This window comes from Saccostrea cucullata, unplaced genomic scaffold (assembly GCF_032062105.1).
Source record: "Saccostrea cucullata isolate Sc308-1 unplaced genomic scaffold, CSIRO_AGI_Scuc_v1 ctg13402, whole genome shotgun sequence".
NCBI lineage: Eukaryota > Metazoa > Mollusca > Bivalvia > Ostreida > Ostreidae > Saccostrea > Saccostrea cuccullata.
Window position 1 is genome coordinate 24188 of NW_026930854.1, and position 17456 is coordinate 41643.

The 17456-nt window shown below is 33.6% G+C and overlaps 2 protein-coding genes across 2 annotated transcripts; one reads left to right on the plus strand and one right to left on the minus strand.

Moving 5' to 3' along the window:
- Positions 1-1875: 1875 nt before the first annotated feature.
- On the minus strand, positions 1876-4740 carry LOC134230326 (uncharacterized). Its single transcript, XM_062712093.1, has 2 exons — positions 4725-4740; positions 1876-4186 (listed from the first exon to the last, which is right to left on the minus strand). The coding sequence occupies exons 1-2, from the start codon at positions 4738-4740 to the stop codon at positions 3666-3668; spliced, it is 537 nt and encodes a 178-aa protein (XP_062568077.1). The 3' UTR covers positions 1876-3665.
- Positions 4741-5400: 660 nt separating this feature from the next.
- On the plus strand, positions 5401-14109 carry LOC134230325 (hemicentin-1-like). Its single transcript, XM_062712092.1, has 4 exons — positions 5401-5547; positions 8148-8270; positions 10830-10956; positions 12785-14109. The coding sequence occupies exons 3-4, from the start codon at positions 10877-10879 to the stop codon at positions 13158-13160; spliced, it is 456 nt and encodes a 151-aa protein (XP_062568076.1). The 5' UTR covers positions 5401-5547; positions 8148-8270; positions 10830-10876; the 3' UTR covers positions 13161-14109.
- The last annotated feature ends 3347 nt before the right edge of the window (positions 14110-17456 follow it).

Consider the following 17456-nt stretch of genomic DNA (forward strand, 5'->3'; position numbering starts at 1 on the left):
AATAGAGCCCTGCCCTATTTCATTCCCTGACCCTCAGGTCATAAAATTCAAAATTTTGAAAGAGGCCCTCTTGCTCATCATAGCTATAACCTTTATCCATAGGCTTCCATAGGGACATCAGTGTTTCACAAACAAATGCATTTTCTTCATTATTATTTGGTGGTGTCTCCTATATACCAGAATATATTCACAACAAACAAACAAATTTTTAAAGAAAATATCATAACATGATATAGTTGGTTATCATATCTCAGGAGCAGAGAAGAAAAAAAACAGCTTTTCACTATAAAATCAATAGTAACCCTTTCAAAACACCATTTGAGCTTTTTTGGTTTCCTTAGCATAAAATTCACAATTCTGAAAGAGGTACAGTAACTCTTGCTCATCATAACTATTCTTACGTAGTTCGTTTATCTATTACACAGGAGCAAGACCCAATTCATATAGAAATATGTACATTTTCACTATAAGATCAATCAGAGCCCTGTCTTCAATAAATTTAACCTTGGTTATCACGGTCATATCTACTGAATGAGAAGAGACATTCATATTAAACTTATGTATTAGTATATTTACCTGTGAGAATGGCATGGTTTTTTTTTTTTACATGTGACCTAGAAGTTTGACCAACTTGCAAAAAAATTAAATTGTTATAAATTCATCATTTTGAAAGAGAAAAGTTAGGGCATTCATATATAATGCATGTATATTATTACCTGCAGAGAAGAACCTTTCCAAAGAAATAATGCATTTTCACTGTGACCTTAATCTATATAGCCCCGCCCTAGCACTAGAACCCCTGACCCTGGGGCCATCAGGGTCAATGACCTTGTGACCTTGACTGTGACCTATATGCTAAAAATAGCTTTTTCCACTGTTTTTCAGAACTTTTGAACCATAAGAGATAGGGACTTCATATTTGGTATACTTACTCCACTAATAAAGTCCTTTCAAACGATGACAAGGTCAATGACCTTGTGACCTTGACTGTGACTTATATGCTAAAATAGCTTTTTCCACTGTTTGTCTTAACTTTTGAACCATAAGAGATAGGGACTTCATATTTGGTATACTTACTCCACTAATAAAATCCTAACAAACGACGACAAGGTCAATGATCTTATGACCTTGACTGTGATCTATATGCTAAAAATAGCTTTTTACACTTTTTGCCATAACTTTTGAACCATAGGAAATAGGGACTTCATATTTGGTATGCATACTCCACCGATTGAGTTCTTTCAAACGACACCAATGTGACCTTGTGACCTTGACTGACCAATATGCTAAAAATAGATTTTTGAACTTTGTTGCCGCCGGGCGCATAGTGTTTCACAAACACATCTTGTTTTTCCTTCCACTGCGACAAAATAATTTAAGACTTAACGGTGATTTTAGAATTCAAGAAAATCATTTCTCTTAATAATTAAGTCTTGTAAAGACCAGTGTACCGTTAATCGATAAATACGTAAATCTGGAAATTTTTGTTAATTTTATTTTGCGAATTCGGCTCAAAATGCTGTTGATTAACTTTTACGTTTCAACATTTTGGGAATGAACACTGTTTGTTCACATTTTCTTATTGGCGATTTATTTTTAAGAAAAATATTTTTGCAAATAAAATGAACTCGCAAATTTGCTAAAAAATTATCTACAGCAAAAAATGCCAGATTTACGGTAATACAGTAAAATTCGGTTATAACGACGTGACTGGAACTCAAGAAATTACTTAGTTATATCTGTAATTCATATCTAGGTTCGTACTAAACGAGTTTTACTGTAATGTTCTACACTATTTTAATTCTACACAAAAAAAAAATTGGACCATTTGAAAAACAAAACGATAATTCTAAGATTCTTTATTTATATAGCACAGAATTGCATTTCAAATAAAAATAAACAAAATATAACAACGGTTGTTGTTTGTCATACTATGAAGTTGATATGTCTAGATTCAAAAGTATAAAAAACAAAAACAATAAAACACAAACATGAAAACAAAACCGAGCACTAACAAGGGTAATTAAATTGGAGGATAATACTTGCACAAGTAAGCTGCTGTGAAAAAAATTACTTTCTCATTGGGGTAGTTATCTATAAATTAAGTGTTATTGAGGATCTTGTACTTCAAATTCTTTTTATTTCTAAATAATGTATTGTGATTTGAATAAGATGATGTAAAAAAAATGAATCAAATTCATGTTTGATTCTTCAGATGTGTGGATCGTTATTTTAATACTGTAAATAACAGTTTGAACATTTACTGAAGTACATGGCAAATAAGTACATGTTTTTCATAACACATTGTATATTTAGGTGGAGATCAAACTAAAAATCATATTCTTGGATATAGTCATATACAATACATTCTGGGTACTGATAATGTACAATTGTGAAAAATTGGTTGATGGTTGGTGGTCAGTGCTATTCAATATCAAAATAAATGTTTAAGAGAGTACCAGATTACAATGAAGACGTGCCTTTCAACAATTCAAACAAATTTAACATTTTTCATATGAATTTTTTCCCTTTATGATGCTTTAATTAAATTTCCATTTATCTTGGAGATTATTTTTGAACAAGATTTTAACATGTCTCCTAGCTGATTAATTCTTAGCTCAGATCTTAAAGTACAGATTGATATGTATGTGATGAAATAAAATTAAAATGATTTTAGGGAATGCTTGTTTTCTCATTTATGATACAAGTATTAAGACATGCAAAAACTAAACTTAAATTGAGCTGTACATGCATTGTAACAGTGAAAATTGGGTAATCCCAAAACCTCTAGATTGATTTTACTAAGAATTCCAATATATATTTTTGTTTTCATTTTACTAAACAGGTACATTACTTTAACAAAATCAGGTGTAGAATAAAATAAAAATGAGAAACCTTGAATACAAAACACCTGTATTACTTGAACATACAGTCATAATATTAAATAGTAATGTATTCATGAATGTGTACATAAAAAGATGGGACCTCTTTTTTTTGAGCCACATTGTTTTTCAATAAAAAAGTACAAGTTTACCATTCATAAATGCTATATACATATGTAAAACAAATTAAAGAATCACTCATCTGAACAAATATTGGAACAAACAAAATAAAAATACTTGGCATTCATACCACGATTAGAGTTAAAGGGGCTTAACTCTAATGAAGAATCTACAACATATAAAATAAAGATCATCTATTAAAACATCACAGACTTAAAGCTCACACTAACAAATGTTTCTGATTATATAATATTACATTACAGCAACCAAATAACAACTGTACACATATTAAGTATGTGAAATCCTGGCATTTATAACTATGCTTAGCTAGCACTGAGTCACAATATTCACAATAGTTGTCGACATTTGTTTCATAAAGCCAGTGCATGTATATAACTTGATTCAAATGGGAATAAGCAGTCACTTTGACAACTTTAGCACATAGCGGTTTATGTTAAAAAAACACTTCCAAGAACTTTACATTACTTCAGCTTCCGGTACTCCTCATTAACTATTCAAAGCAAAATTTCTAGATAAAGCATGGGAATGAGAGAATCCTAATTCATGTACTCTTTCTAACACTCAGTAATATGGCCACCATATCTCTTGAAATAAACACATGTATCTTTTTCTGAATGAGGACAAAAGGGACACAACTCTTGGTCACCAATACTCCAAGTCAGAATCCCCTTCATCCTGACTGCTGGACAAATCGCTGTCGTCCGACACGGAACTCTCCCCGCTCTCACCACTGTACGGGCTCTCGGGAGGAACCACCTTAAATCCGGAGAACCGACTCGCCATCTGGTGGAGGAGAAGCTCCACCTCAAAGTTAACCAGGGAATCCCCGGGAAGTCCCAGCCGCACAACCAGAGCCTGGAGAACCGTCCGGTTCAGAACCAGATTAATGTACTCGTCGTAAACGTCCATCTGGTGGAGGTCTGCGTTCTTGAGACAGGATTTTAAGGAAGTGGATGGCAGGAGTTTTCCCAGGGATTTGGTACTTTGGAGGAAGACTTGTTTGAAGATGGTCCGTGTTGCGAGTTGTCTGAGTCCAGCTGTGGTTCGACCACACATCATTCTCACCAGTTTGTCAGAAACTATCTTTAAGTGTTCAAATTCAGGGAATTCGTTGTCTAAGAGTTCTTTCACTTCCTCTGTGATCTCTTTTCTGTTGAAGTAACCTGTTGATAGTAACACTACTTTTAATCATGTTTTCAAAATGCTGCAGATGTCCAAATGCTCAACAATAGAAAAGCTACAGGTCTTTTTGACACAAACTTTGTTTATCCCATTTACATAATTTTCACACATAGGCTTCTCAATAAAAAAGAAAATATATACTGTATAGGGGGAAAATAACTCGTGGTGTTAATATTCACTATATATTCACGGTGATAATAAATCCGTGAATTCAAGAAACAGTGAATAATTTTTCAATAATCTCCATGTTTTATTTGGAAATTTGAGAATAGACTACGATAGGTTTAAATACATGTACCACAGTACATGGTCATTTCAGTAATTACGAGTAGTACATGTCATTAGATTATTTTAATTAGCACACTTTACATTAATTCAAGTCAACAGATAATAACCTGTATTTGTTAAAAGGCTTTTTAATAGCCAATGCTACATGTTTCATCAATCAAAACACGTGGGCCATGAGTTTTGATTACCCGTGCGTAACTATAATGTTACCATGCACTGTTTGTGCATTACCTGCATTATCATGCATATTATATTTTTTATCGACATTTTGATTGAAAAAAATCATTCAAATAACTATCGAACTTACTGAAGATTTGGAAGGATATTATTTCATCGACATTAACACATTTATTACCGTCCAGTGGTTTTTCGCCGCGTTGTTTTGAAGATCTTGGGGTGTACATGCACTCATTGTAATTAAGCATACAGAAAAGTCATTCAAATGACGTTTATAGTCAAGGACTTTTCATAACTGCACCTGTTTTAGTGAATCGTCAATTATTTAGCAAGTCTATAACTATTTTATATTAACCTAACCTGTTCTCGTGAAATTAAGACATAAGAATGATGAATTTGTTTACATATAGCTATGGTATTGATTAAACGGATATAGACAAGGGAGGTAACTTCTATAAAATAAGAATTCCGCGAATTCAAGAAACCGTGATTGTGTCTGATGAGAGAAAACCGTGAAAATTACAACCTGTGAAATTAATCCCCTATACAGAAACAGTCATGTGCTGGTACATACATTTCACAATTTTCTATATTTAAAAAAAATGTCCGGAAACAAAAAAAAGATTAATACTTTTACAAAATCACAGTATAAAATAAGTTCAAAATGTAAAAGGAGAATTCTGCTTGTAGGGCTAGAGATCTAACCTACCGTCCAAATTGCCAAAAAGTAGCCATGGCTACCAGAATTCAAAACCTTTAGGACAAAACCGTAGGCCTCAGAATGGCTGTGCTCATTCCAGAAAATGTTTCAGACGAAGTAGAAGATCCCAATGTCTGTCAGGGTTCAGATTTAATTCAACTTCTAAAAGTTGTGTAGGTATGTACCAGCACAGGACCCAAAACTCACAGTAAATGGTGCCTCTAAGAAATGAATTTTGTCCTTTTATGTTCTTGTGAAATAAAAGGAACAGATCCCTTATAACTTTAAAAAAATCTCTTCAACAAATGTTTTATTAGAAGTCAGGTAAATCCATCTAATACAACAATTTCAGGTCTCCCTTCGATGTACTAGAAGTGTAAGACCACTAAAAAAAAAATGCTTAAAATCAATGTTATGTTTTGTGTAATCCACAAGATGAAACACACCCTTTAATCCGGGTTTTAAAGGTGGCTTATAGGTCCTTAGTGGTGGTTTAATGGTTGTTTTAATCACCCTTAAGTCACCATTTAACACCTTTAAGTAACATTTACACCACCATTAAGTTACCATTAAGCCATTTCAAAGTCCTTAATGGGTGCTGAAATGTAGCTTAATTTTAGCTTAATGGAGGCTTACAGGTCCTTAATTGTAGCTTTCATACCACCATTAATAAATTCCTACCTTTAAACTAGACTTACAGGTGCTTAATGTCCAAACTCCATTAAGCTACCATTAAGCTACCATTAAGCCACCATTAAGCCACATTACGCAGTCGATAATATTGTTTATATGGGTGAAAAATTATTTTTATGGTGATTTGTTATCAATATTATAAATGTAGAGTTCGCACATATCTTGATTTGGTAAAAATAATGAAAAAGAACGAAATTCAAAAATTAAAAAAAACGCCACAGACAGGGCGCGATCCCATGACCTGAGGGTTTGGCGAACGCCTTATCCATTACTATGCCGCTCTTGTCAATATATGGAAAATATTAAATATTTAACCTTTATTTTTTTCAAAATTTGTTTGGACATGTAAAGGTATCTACTATATTTTGTTGAACTTTTCCCAAAAAGTCTTGAATTGATTTATTAATCAAAATATAAGCAATTTTATTTGTGGATCTTTTTGAAAGGCTTATAACACATTAATATTTTTACATTGAGTTCGGCTTTTAGATTGATGTAATGTGATTGAGTTCTTCGCTCTGTTATTCGAAAATTTTGTATGTAAGCATTAAATCATGATTGAAAATAAATTAATTATAGATAAAACACAAAAATCTATCATCGAAAAAGAAAGAGGAAAAAACAGATTCTACTATTATTTTTAATATACTGCGGATTAACGGTTTCTGTGTCAACAATTTAGTGACAATCCTCGCGTAAGAGTTACCTGGTTATATTACGTTTACAAAAACTTTTTTTGAAATATCATGTTCAGTTTCAATTCTTTTTGTATCATAATGGGTATCAAAATAATTGACTTTTTACTATGAATCATAATTTTTAATTTGTTTTTGTTGGGTTAAATTTAAATTTTGTAAAAATAATTGATCATAAAATCTGTCAGTGTACGTTGTGTATGTATAGTTTCCTGTTAGTTAACCGGGGACGGGGGGGCACCTAATTAAGATCTGTTGTTGACCAGTCGGTTTACTGTACACTGATCATCTGTTAATCTTTCCCCGTTTCTCAATGTGTATACATCTGGTCGGATGTCATGTTGAATCTGATCGGCCGTTCCTCTGAAAATCGATTTTGAAATAACAATCATATTGAAGACCGACTAGATTTTGACAGATACTTACCGCTGTATTATTAAAAAAGAAATAAGGAATTAATTAAAATTATTCATGATGTAAAAGCCATTAAAAAGTTTTTCATGGTAAAAGTCAATCTTTGAAAACTAAACATTTGTATACCAGTAGCCCCCCCCCCCCAAAAAAAAAGGGCAGATTTTTTTTTTTATAGATTATATAGTTATATTCCTGTAATTTGTAGCGGAATGTTTCTTTTAACACATGAAATAAAAAAACCATTTTGTTTTTAAAAGTAATATATATTTTGTGTTCATGAATATAGATAATTTTAAGAACAAATTGATTTTTGGTATTGTAAATTTAAGATATTTCACAATGATTTGCTCACGGTGTGTAATAATTATTTATTTTTAAAAATCATATACACTAAAAATAAAAACAACGCATGTAATAATGATTTATTTAAAAAAAATAATATACGGTTCTGATACAGGATGTCTTGTTTTACTATCACTGTAAATGATTTTTTTAAAAAAATTCAACTAACCTCGAGCAAGCCCCTGTGGCTATTAGCTAACTTTGTTCCCAGTGATCAAGTTTATGCATGTTGACAAAAAACTGTTAGTAAATTATGATCGAGACAAAATTATGAGTTGGAATAGATTTTGCGTAAATGATATTAAAATAACTAAAAGTTAGTTCAAAGATTCTATATAAGATGCGTAAAAGTTTAATGAGGGTTGACCATTAAGTCACCATTAAGCTCAGCTTAATGGTGGCTTAATGGTAGCGTAATGAAGTTTGGACATTAAGCACCTGTAAGTTGCAGCTTAATGGTGGCTTAATGGTGGCTTAAAGGAATTAACTTCTTTAAGCCACCATTAAGTCACCATTAAGCTACCATTAAGCGATTGCTTAAAGGTGGTCTTTCGTCTTGTGATCCATGTGAGATTTTCCATTGTGAGAGATTTCAATGTTATGTGTTCTTTATGAGATTTTCTATTGTTACAGATATCAATGAATGCAGTGAGGATCCAGGGATCTGTCAACACAGCTGTAATAACACAATTGGAGGGTACCAGTGTGTCTGTCCCCCAGGCTATAAGTTAGGAAGAAATGGCAGGAATTGTGTGGGTAAGGCAGCTACACAATTGTATAATGCCCCCCCCCCCAACACTGCCACTACCACCACCCCCACCACCACAAAAAAGAAAAGAAAATGGAAAGAAAATTAAGTAAATTATCTTAGGTGGAAGCTATGTCATCCAAAAGCTGTAGATGTAAAAACAAAAAAAACATGACTATATAGAACTGCTTTCCCTACCTTACAGATATAATATTTTTATAGCCAGTGAAATAAATAGAATGCATGGGCAAAGATTCTGCAAAATAAAGACCTGAAGTATTTGACTATAAATCAAAGCTGTACACGACTCGTAAATAGGCAAACACCAGATTTGATATCATTATCTACAATACATCAATACCTGTCCAGGGTATACTCATCAGATTTGTTATACCTGAGTGCTTTATTGTCATGGATATCGGCGTGGAATGGCAACCCATGTTCTTGCTGGTTATCTTGCATTTCTTTCATTTTTAGGTCACCTGAATAAACTCAGGTGACCTATTGCTATCTGTTTTCATCTGTCATCGTGCGTTGTGCGTTAACATTTGAACATTTTCAGCTTCTTCTCTGCAACCACTGAACCAATTTCAACCAAATTTGGCATAAAGCATTTATGGGTGAAGGGGAACAAAAATTGTGATTTTCATGATCCCTGCCCCCCTGGGTCTTGTGAGGTGGGGCCAAAACCACTAAAATTAGTGCAATCTTTAAAAATCTTCTTTACTCCTGGACATCAAGCAGTCAAACTGTTTGCATGATTGTAATCAACAATGAGTCTTCTACTAAAATTGTGAAATTCATGGCCCTGGGGTCAGGGGTTTTAGTGCTAGGGCGGGGCTAAATAAGTAGGTAGTGAAAATGCATTATTTCTTTGAAAATCTTCTTCTCTGCTCCTGAGTATTAAATAAACCATAGTACATAGTTATGATGAGCAAGAGTGCCTTTACCAAAATTATGAATTTTATGGCCCCAGGGACAGGGGTTCTGGTGTTAGGGCGGAGCTCTATTGATTATATAGTGAAAATACATGAATTCTCTGAAAATCTTCTTCTCTGCTCCTAGGTATTGAATAAACTTACTAAGTGCATAGTTATGATGAGCAAGAGTGCCTCTACCTAAATTGTGAATTTTATAGCCCCAGGGTCAGGGGTTCTGCTGTTATGGCGGGGCTCTATTTATTATATAGTGAAAATACATGAATTCTTTGAAAATCATCTTTTCTGCTCCTGGGTATAAAATAAACTAACTAAGTGCGTAGTTATGATGAGCAAGAGTGCCTCTACCAAAATTGTGAATTTTATGGCCCCAGGGTCAGGGGTTCTGGTGTTAGGGCAGGGCTCTATAGATTATATAGTGAAAATACCTGAATTCTTTGAAAATCTTCTCCTCTGCTCCTAGGAAATAAATAAACTAACTAAGTGCATAGTTATGATGAGCAAGAGTGCTTCTACCAAAATAATGAATTTTATGGCCCCAGGGTCAGGGGTTCTGGTGTTAGGGTGGGACTGTATTGATTATATAGTGAAAATACATGAATTCTTTGAAAATCTTCTCCTCTGCTCCTAGGAAATAAATAAACTAAGTATATAGTTATGATGAGCAAGTGTACATCTTCCAAAATTGTGAATATTAAGGCCCCAGGGTCAGGGATTCTGGTGTTAGGGTGGGACTCTATTGATTATATAAAGTAGAAATGCATTAAATATTTGAAAATGTTCTCCTCTGCTCCAGGGTATTAAGCAGATGAACTACCAATATAGTTATGATGGACAAGGGCCCATATCTTCCACAATTGTGAATTTCAAGGCCCCAGGGTCAGGGGTACCATAGAGGGGGTGGGGGGGTTGTACTTATATACTGAAAATGAATGAATGGTTTGAAATCTGCTCCTTGGTATTAATCAAATATCAAGGCCTAAGGGTCAGGGGTTCATGTATGGTAGGGGCACTACTGATTATTGCTGAATATTACTGATTAGTTGAAATGCATTTTGTGTTCCCTTACCCTGCATATGGGTATTAAGTATACAAACTAAGCAACTGCTAAGTGTATTGTTATGATGATCAATGGTGCCTCTTTCAAAATTGTGAATGCCATAGCATCTGGCTTAAAACATGAATCAAATTCAATCACTGGAAAGTTGTTGCATAATGCTCAGGTGACCTATAAGGCCCATGGGCCTCTTGTTTTGTTAACATTTTGTTGCAGTTATGTGTATCTGTGTTTGTTTGTATACTGCACTGACCTGTAAAACTATAATAATAATTAAGTTTCTTTGGTATCTTACTTTCCTGCCGTAGACGAAGTATTAACATTTTTATCATTACCAAGTACAAGTACACTGGTGTCAACTGATTACATGGAACAGTGTCCAAATTAGGGGACCTCAGATACAGGGAGAATCAGAACAAAAATGGCTGAAACATTCCTTTTATGAATTGTGTTAAACTTTAAACTGAAAAAATAATATTTTAACTTCATTATATTTTTGATTAAAAAAAAACGTTTATGAAGGGATCAAGATTTTTTTGTGGAAAATTAAAAAGGAAAATGTGTGTTTACAGATATTAATGAATGCATCACATCCAGTATTGACTGTGGACCAGAGAGGATGTGCTTCAACAAGAGAGGTGATGTCAGCTGTATAGATATTCCCTGTCCTGATAACTACACACGGGATCCACTTACAAAGTAAGTCATATAAATAACAAACGGGATCCACTTACAAAGTAAGTCATATAAACTACACACGGGATCCACTTACAAAGTAAGTCATCTATATAAACTACACACAGAATCCACTTACAAAGTAAGTCATCTTTATAAACTACACACAGAATCCACTTACAAAGTAAGTCATCTATATAAACTACACACAGAATCCACTTACAAAGTAAGTCATCTATATAAACTACACACGGGATCCACTTACAAAGTAAGTCATCTATATAAACTACATACAGAATCCACTTACAAAGTAAGTCATCTATATAAACTACACACGGGATCCACTTACAAAGTAAGTCATCTATATAAACTACATACAGAATCCACTTACAAAGTAAGTCATCTATATAAACTACACACAGAATCCACTTACAAAGTAAGTCATCTATATAAACTATACACGGGATCCACTTACAAAGTAAGTCATCTATATAAACTACACACGGGATCCACTTACAAAGTAAGTCATCTATATAAACTACATACAGAATCCACTTACAAAGTAAGTCATCTATATAAACTACACACAGAATCCACTTACAAAGTAAGTCATCTATATAAACTACACACAGAATCCACTTACAAAGTAAGTCATCTATATAAACTACACACGGGATCCACTTACAAAGTAAGTCATCTATATAAACTACATACAGAATCCACTTACAAAGTAAGTCATCTATATAAACTACACACAGAATCCACTTACAAAGTAAGTCATCTATATAAACTACACACAGAATCCACTTATAAAGTAAGTCATCTATATAAACTACACACAGAATCCACTTACAAAGTAAGTCATCTATATAAACTACACACGGAATCCACTTACAAAGTAAGTCATCTGTATAAACTACACACGGAATCCACTTACAAAGTAAGTCATCTATATAAACCACACACGGGATCCACTTACAAAGTAAGTCATCTATATAAACTACACACAGAATCCACTTACAAAGTAAGTCATCTATATAAACAACACACGGGATCCACTTACAAAGTAAGTCATCTATATAAACTACATACAGAATCCACTTACAAAGTAAGTCATCTATATAAACTACACACAGAATCCACTTACAAAGTAAGTTATCTAATAAAATACACACAGAATCCACTTACAAAGCAAGTTATGTATATATACTACACACAGAATCCACTTACAAAGTAAATCATCTATATCTTACACACAGAATCCACTTTTACAAAGTAAATCATCTATATAAATACACACAAATATACTTACAAAGTAAGTCATCTATATAAACTACACAGCGGTTTATAAAAAGGCATAAACTACCTATGAGCCACTTAAAGTATAATTTGATTTGAACTACCGGAGGGAATCCACTTACAATTTAATTTTTGGAAAAGTATATGAAATATAGACATTTATAAATTAGCCTTCAAAGTGTTCATATTTTAAACGTAACGTCAAGCGGATTGATACGTCTTTGACGTAAGTCATTGTGACATAGGCAAACAAGATTATACAATTTAGATTAATTTTATATCCAATCAAATGACACGTTACAACCAAAGTTAAATTTTTCAGGAAGAAATCACAGAGTAAGTTTCACATTTTGGATAACTATTCACAGATCTACTTAAAAAGTATTAAGTCTCTTTTAACTTAAAAAGCACATAGTTGCCTAAAATAACTTCACAGAGGCGCAACATACAAAATTAATTACATGTCCTTGATAATTAGAAACATGGTTTATAAATAGTCAAGTCTGATTAGTACTGCAGACTACTGTGTCAAAGTTGTATCCCCTGTTTTCAGATACTGCGTGTTGGAGTGCGTGGATTCCTCTCTATGTCCAGAGGGCGCTAAGTATGCTGATGTCATTGAGTTCCGAACTCTGGCTCTCCCCAGTGGAATTTTACCTCAGCAGGATTTAATTAGACTCACTGTGTTGAATCAAAATAATGTTAAAATGACTAAGAATGACTTTATTATCCTGGAGAATGACCCTAAAGTGAATTTCCAGTTGAGGCTCCACGAGGGGTCAGGGATTCTGTTCACAGAGCAACCCCTAGAAGAGCTAGAGACGTATAAAATCAAAGTGAGAGCCAAATCTTATAACGCCGTAACAGGGGTCTTACAGTATCAAACTACATTTATGATTCATATATCAATTTCAGCATACCCATATTGATTATAGACTGTGTACCTGTTTGATTTTATATTAATTTTTTATAGTTGATGATTTCATTTTGATAATGAATGATAATTTTTTGTATTTTTTTTTTGGTGGGGGGGGAGTCATTAAGTGTAAATAGCATTTGTCTTTTCTACTTTATGTGTGTGTGCAATAAATTTGGTAATAATTGATGTGTACTACTATTTTTTTTTCTTTGTGCCATTCTTTGTACATCTCCTGACATATATGTAAATAGCTTGAAAACATGAAACAGGTACTAACTTATACTAGGACAAATACTCCTGTTACTGATTTATATATACAGATCAATTGTTATATTTTAATGATCTGTCTTGACACAAGTGTATGACGATTTCTCATTTAATTGTTTTAAACCTCATTCTAGTATGTTGAACATATTCAGAAAATATACTGTAAACAACAGAGTGTTAATTGACTGTTTGTTTACCCTTCAGAAAACTGAGAGAGCTCATTTTTTTAAAAAATTTAATAATGAACTTGATTTAATTCAGTTTTATTTTTAAGTTTTCTTTTTGCCATGTAAATAGACTTTTAAAATGTTTCAAATCAGACTTCATTTTCCATTGAATTATTATATACCTTATGTGTATCACTCAATTTTACTGTTGATTTTACGCAATTACTTGACGTTGTAATCCGACTTTCCGGATCATCAACTCGACGTGATACGACCCTTCGGATCAAGTAACTGTTTTAATAATATATATTTATCATCCAAACTAACAGTAAGAGTGAGTTTTAAGAGCTGATAATGAATGAACTGTTACCTGTGCTCTGTTTTATGGATATCAATTCCATTGTGATCATTTTAAGTTGCTGAGTACTTTGAAGGCATGTTGACTCAAAGGAATTTAAAATACAAAGTAGAGATGATCAGTTTGTGGAAGTGTCAGTAATTTGTAATAAATTCTCTCCCACATTATGTGTACATATTCTAGTTTGTTTTGAAGATGACAGAATCAGCCAAGGTTTGCCGAATGCCTGTGTGACAACTGAACTATTTTTGTGTCCTTATTTGGTTGTCATAGGACGAGAAGGAGAAAGAGACTAGGGAAAGATCTGTATAAAGAGTGCATACACCAGTACCGGGTCTGCTGCAGACTGCCTCTAGGATAAAGTCTCGGAATATTTACATTTTTACATTTTAATGACCTTACTTTTAAATTGTAATGATCTGAGTTTAGGTATCTCTGAAAGGAGTAATTTTGATTGACCCAATCTTGTGAAAATTATGTTTATGTTAGTTTTCAAACATTTTGAAATACTACATATAAGTGAAAATTTTAGCAAGACACAAATTTAGCGATTTCTCCTTAAAATTGGTATTTTATTTTTAGTGAGATGCTATTTTAGCAATTTTAAAATGCACATTAAAGAAGCTATTACAAATAAACCATAATTAATTTTTAGCAATATTCAATTTTAGCGATCTCGGCAGTCTCGCTAATAATGCCAAAATTAAATCCTCGCTAAAAATTCTACTTATACGGTACTGACCATTTTCAAGCTGAAGCGGAATATCAAGCCGATAACAAATAGTTATCATACTCAAGAGTCCATTTAATTAATACAATTTGGGAACAAACATGATCTGTAAAAATCTTTGTGATAAATGTTATGTACAATTAACTTTCCTTATCTATATAGCAGTATACCAATATCAACTGCATACATGTATAAAGTTCATCTTTCCCAAGTGATTTAAGTTGAGTATTTGCTCTGCTCAGATTTTGTTTCATGGATTACTTTAGAACAAACATTTGACCTATTGCTATCTGTTTTTGTCCATAGTTCTGCGTTAACATTTGAACATTTTCAGCATCTTCTCTGCAACCACTCAACCAGTTTCAACCAAAGAGCCATAGCGCATTTGATAGTCACTTTCGCCTACTCTAGTAATGATTTTTTAGCTCACCTTAAGCTTTTCTGATCAAAATTTGTCCATTGTCTGTCGTTGTCGTTGTCGTCGTAAACTTTTCACATTTTCATCTTCTTCTACTGGGCCAATTTCAACCAAACTTGGCACAAAGTTGGGTAAAGGGGATTCCAAAATTTCCAAGGGGAGATAATTATGAATTAGTGAAAAATTAATAGCATTTTTAAAAAATCTTCTTTTCAAGAACCACTGGGCCAGGAAAGATGAAACTCATGTGGTCAGGTAGTGTAGATTCAAGTTTGTCAAATTATACATGCCTTATAAGAAAAATCTTTTAAAATCACACAAAAAAATATTTAAATATTAATAGCTCCCTCATATGATAAAGTTTAACAAAATATATGTTCAAGAACCACTGGAATAGGAAAGAGAAACTTTATATGGAGAATCAATTGTTCAAAATACCCGGGGCTAGGTCAAAATGGCCAACCAAAGTTTTACATAGAAATATGTAGGAAAAATCTTTTAAAACAATGACAAACTATGAAATTATTCTCAGGTAAGACCACCTGGGGCTTAGAGTTTTCATAGGGATATATAGAAAAACAACTTCTGAATAATTTTATTTGGATATGACTTTGCACTTTATTACATTCAGATAATTTTGATGTTATAGGCCCTTGGTCTTCATATTGAAAATACATTTAGATAATTTTGTTTATAGGTATTTAATTTTTCTTCTCAAAATTATTTTAAGATTCAACAATCTGTCTTAAATTTATTCATGCGATTACAATGACTTCATGGCGTAGTGGTATAATTGCTGGATAGTAGACAAAATGATCGTGAGTTCGAGTCTCACAGTGCGTGTTTCTTATCTATGCTTCTATTTTCAGGTCAACTGAGTCACTCAGGTGACCTATTGCCATCCGTGTTTGTCCGTCGTCGTCCGTCGTTCGTCATCCGTCGTCCGTCATGTGTTAACATTTGAACATTTTCAGCTTCTTCTCTGAAACAACTGAACCAATTTCAACCAAATTTTGTATACAGCATCTATGGGAGAAGAGGAACAAAAATTTTGAATTTTGTGGTCCCTGCCCCCCTGGGGCCTGAGGGGCGGGGCCAAAACCACTAAAATTAATGAAATCTTTAAAAATCTTCTTCTTTACTCCTGGACATCAAGCAGACAAACTGTTGACAGGATTGTGATAATCATTCAGAGTCCTCTACCAAAATTGTGGAATTCATGGCCCCAGGGTCAGGGGTTCTAGTGCTAGGGGGGGGCGATATAGATTAAATAGTGAAAATGCATTATTTCTTTGAAAATCTTCTTCTCTGCTCCTGGGTATTAAATAAACTAACTAAGTACTTAGTTATGATGAGCAAGAGTGCCTCTTCCAAAATTGTGAATTTTATGGCCCCAGGGTCAGGGTTTCTGGTGTTAGGACGAGGCCCTATTGATGATATAGTGAAAATGCATTAATTCTTTGAAAATCTTCTCCTCTGCCCCAGGCCATTAAATAAACTAACTAAGTACATAGTTATGATAAGTAAGAGTGCCTCTTCCAAAATTGTGAATTTTATGGCCCCAGGGTCAGGGGTTGTGGTGTTAGGGCTGGGCTCTATTGATTATATAGTGAAAATGCATTCATTCTTTGAAAATCTTCTTCTCTGCTCCTGGGTAGTAAAAAAACTTACTAAGTACTTAGTTATGATGAGCAAGAGTGCCTCTTCCAAAATTGTGAATTTTATGGCCCCAGGGTCATGCAGGGGTTCTGGTGTTAGGGCGGGGCTCTATTGATGATATAGTGAAAATGCATTATTTCTTCAAAAATCTTCTCCCCTGGGTATTAAATAAACTAAGTACATAGTTATGATGAGCAAGAGTGCCTCTTTCAAAATTTTGAATTTCATGGCCCCTGTGTTAGAGGTTTTGCCATTTGGTGTAAAGGGGAGGGGGTCTTTTGATTATATAGTAAAAATACATTAATTCTTTGAAAATATTTTCCTTTGCTCCTGGGTATTATGCTAATGATCCAAGTATATATATTTATGATGAAGAAAGGTGCATCTAGCAAAATGGTTAATTTCATGCCCCCTGGGTCAGAGGTATCGTATGGGGGGGGGTACATAGTCTGAAAATAAATTAATGCTTTGAAATCTGCTCTTTGGTATTAATCAACCATTTATGATGAAATAAAATTTGTGATAACATTTCCAAAACTTTGAAATATGTTGCTCCAGGGTCAGTGGTTCCTTTGGGGGGGTGTGCACAACTGGTTATAAAGTGGAAGTGCATTTTCTCTTTGTTACTCTGATCTACCTCTGGGTATTAAGTAAATAGCGTAAGCATGCCAAGTTTATAATTATGATAAGCAATGGTGCCTCTTTCA

Coding starts and splice junctions, on each gene's coding strand:
- LOC134230325 (XM_062712092.1), top strand. CDS start 10,877: ATGTGCTTCAACAAGAGAGGTGATGTCAGCTGTATAGATATTCCCTGT. Junction 10,957..12,784: donor ACACGGGATCCACTTACAAA/GTAAGTCATATA, acceptor CCCTGTTTTCAG/ATACTGCGTGTTGGAGTGCG.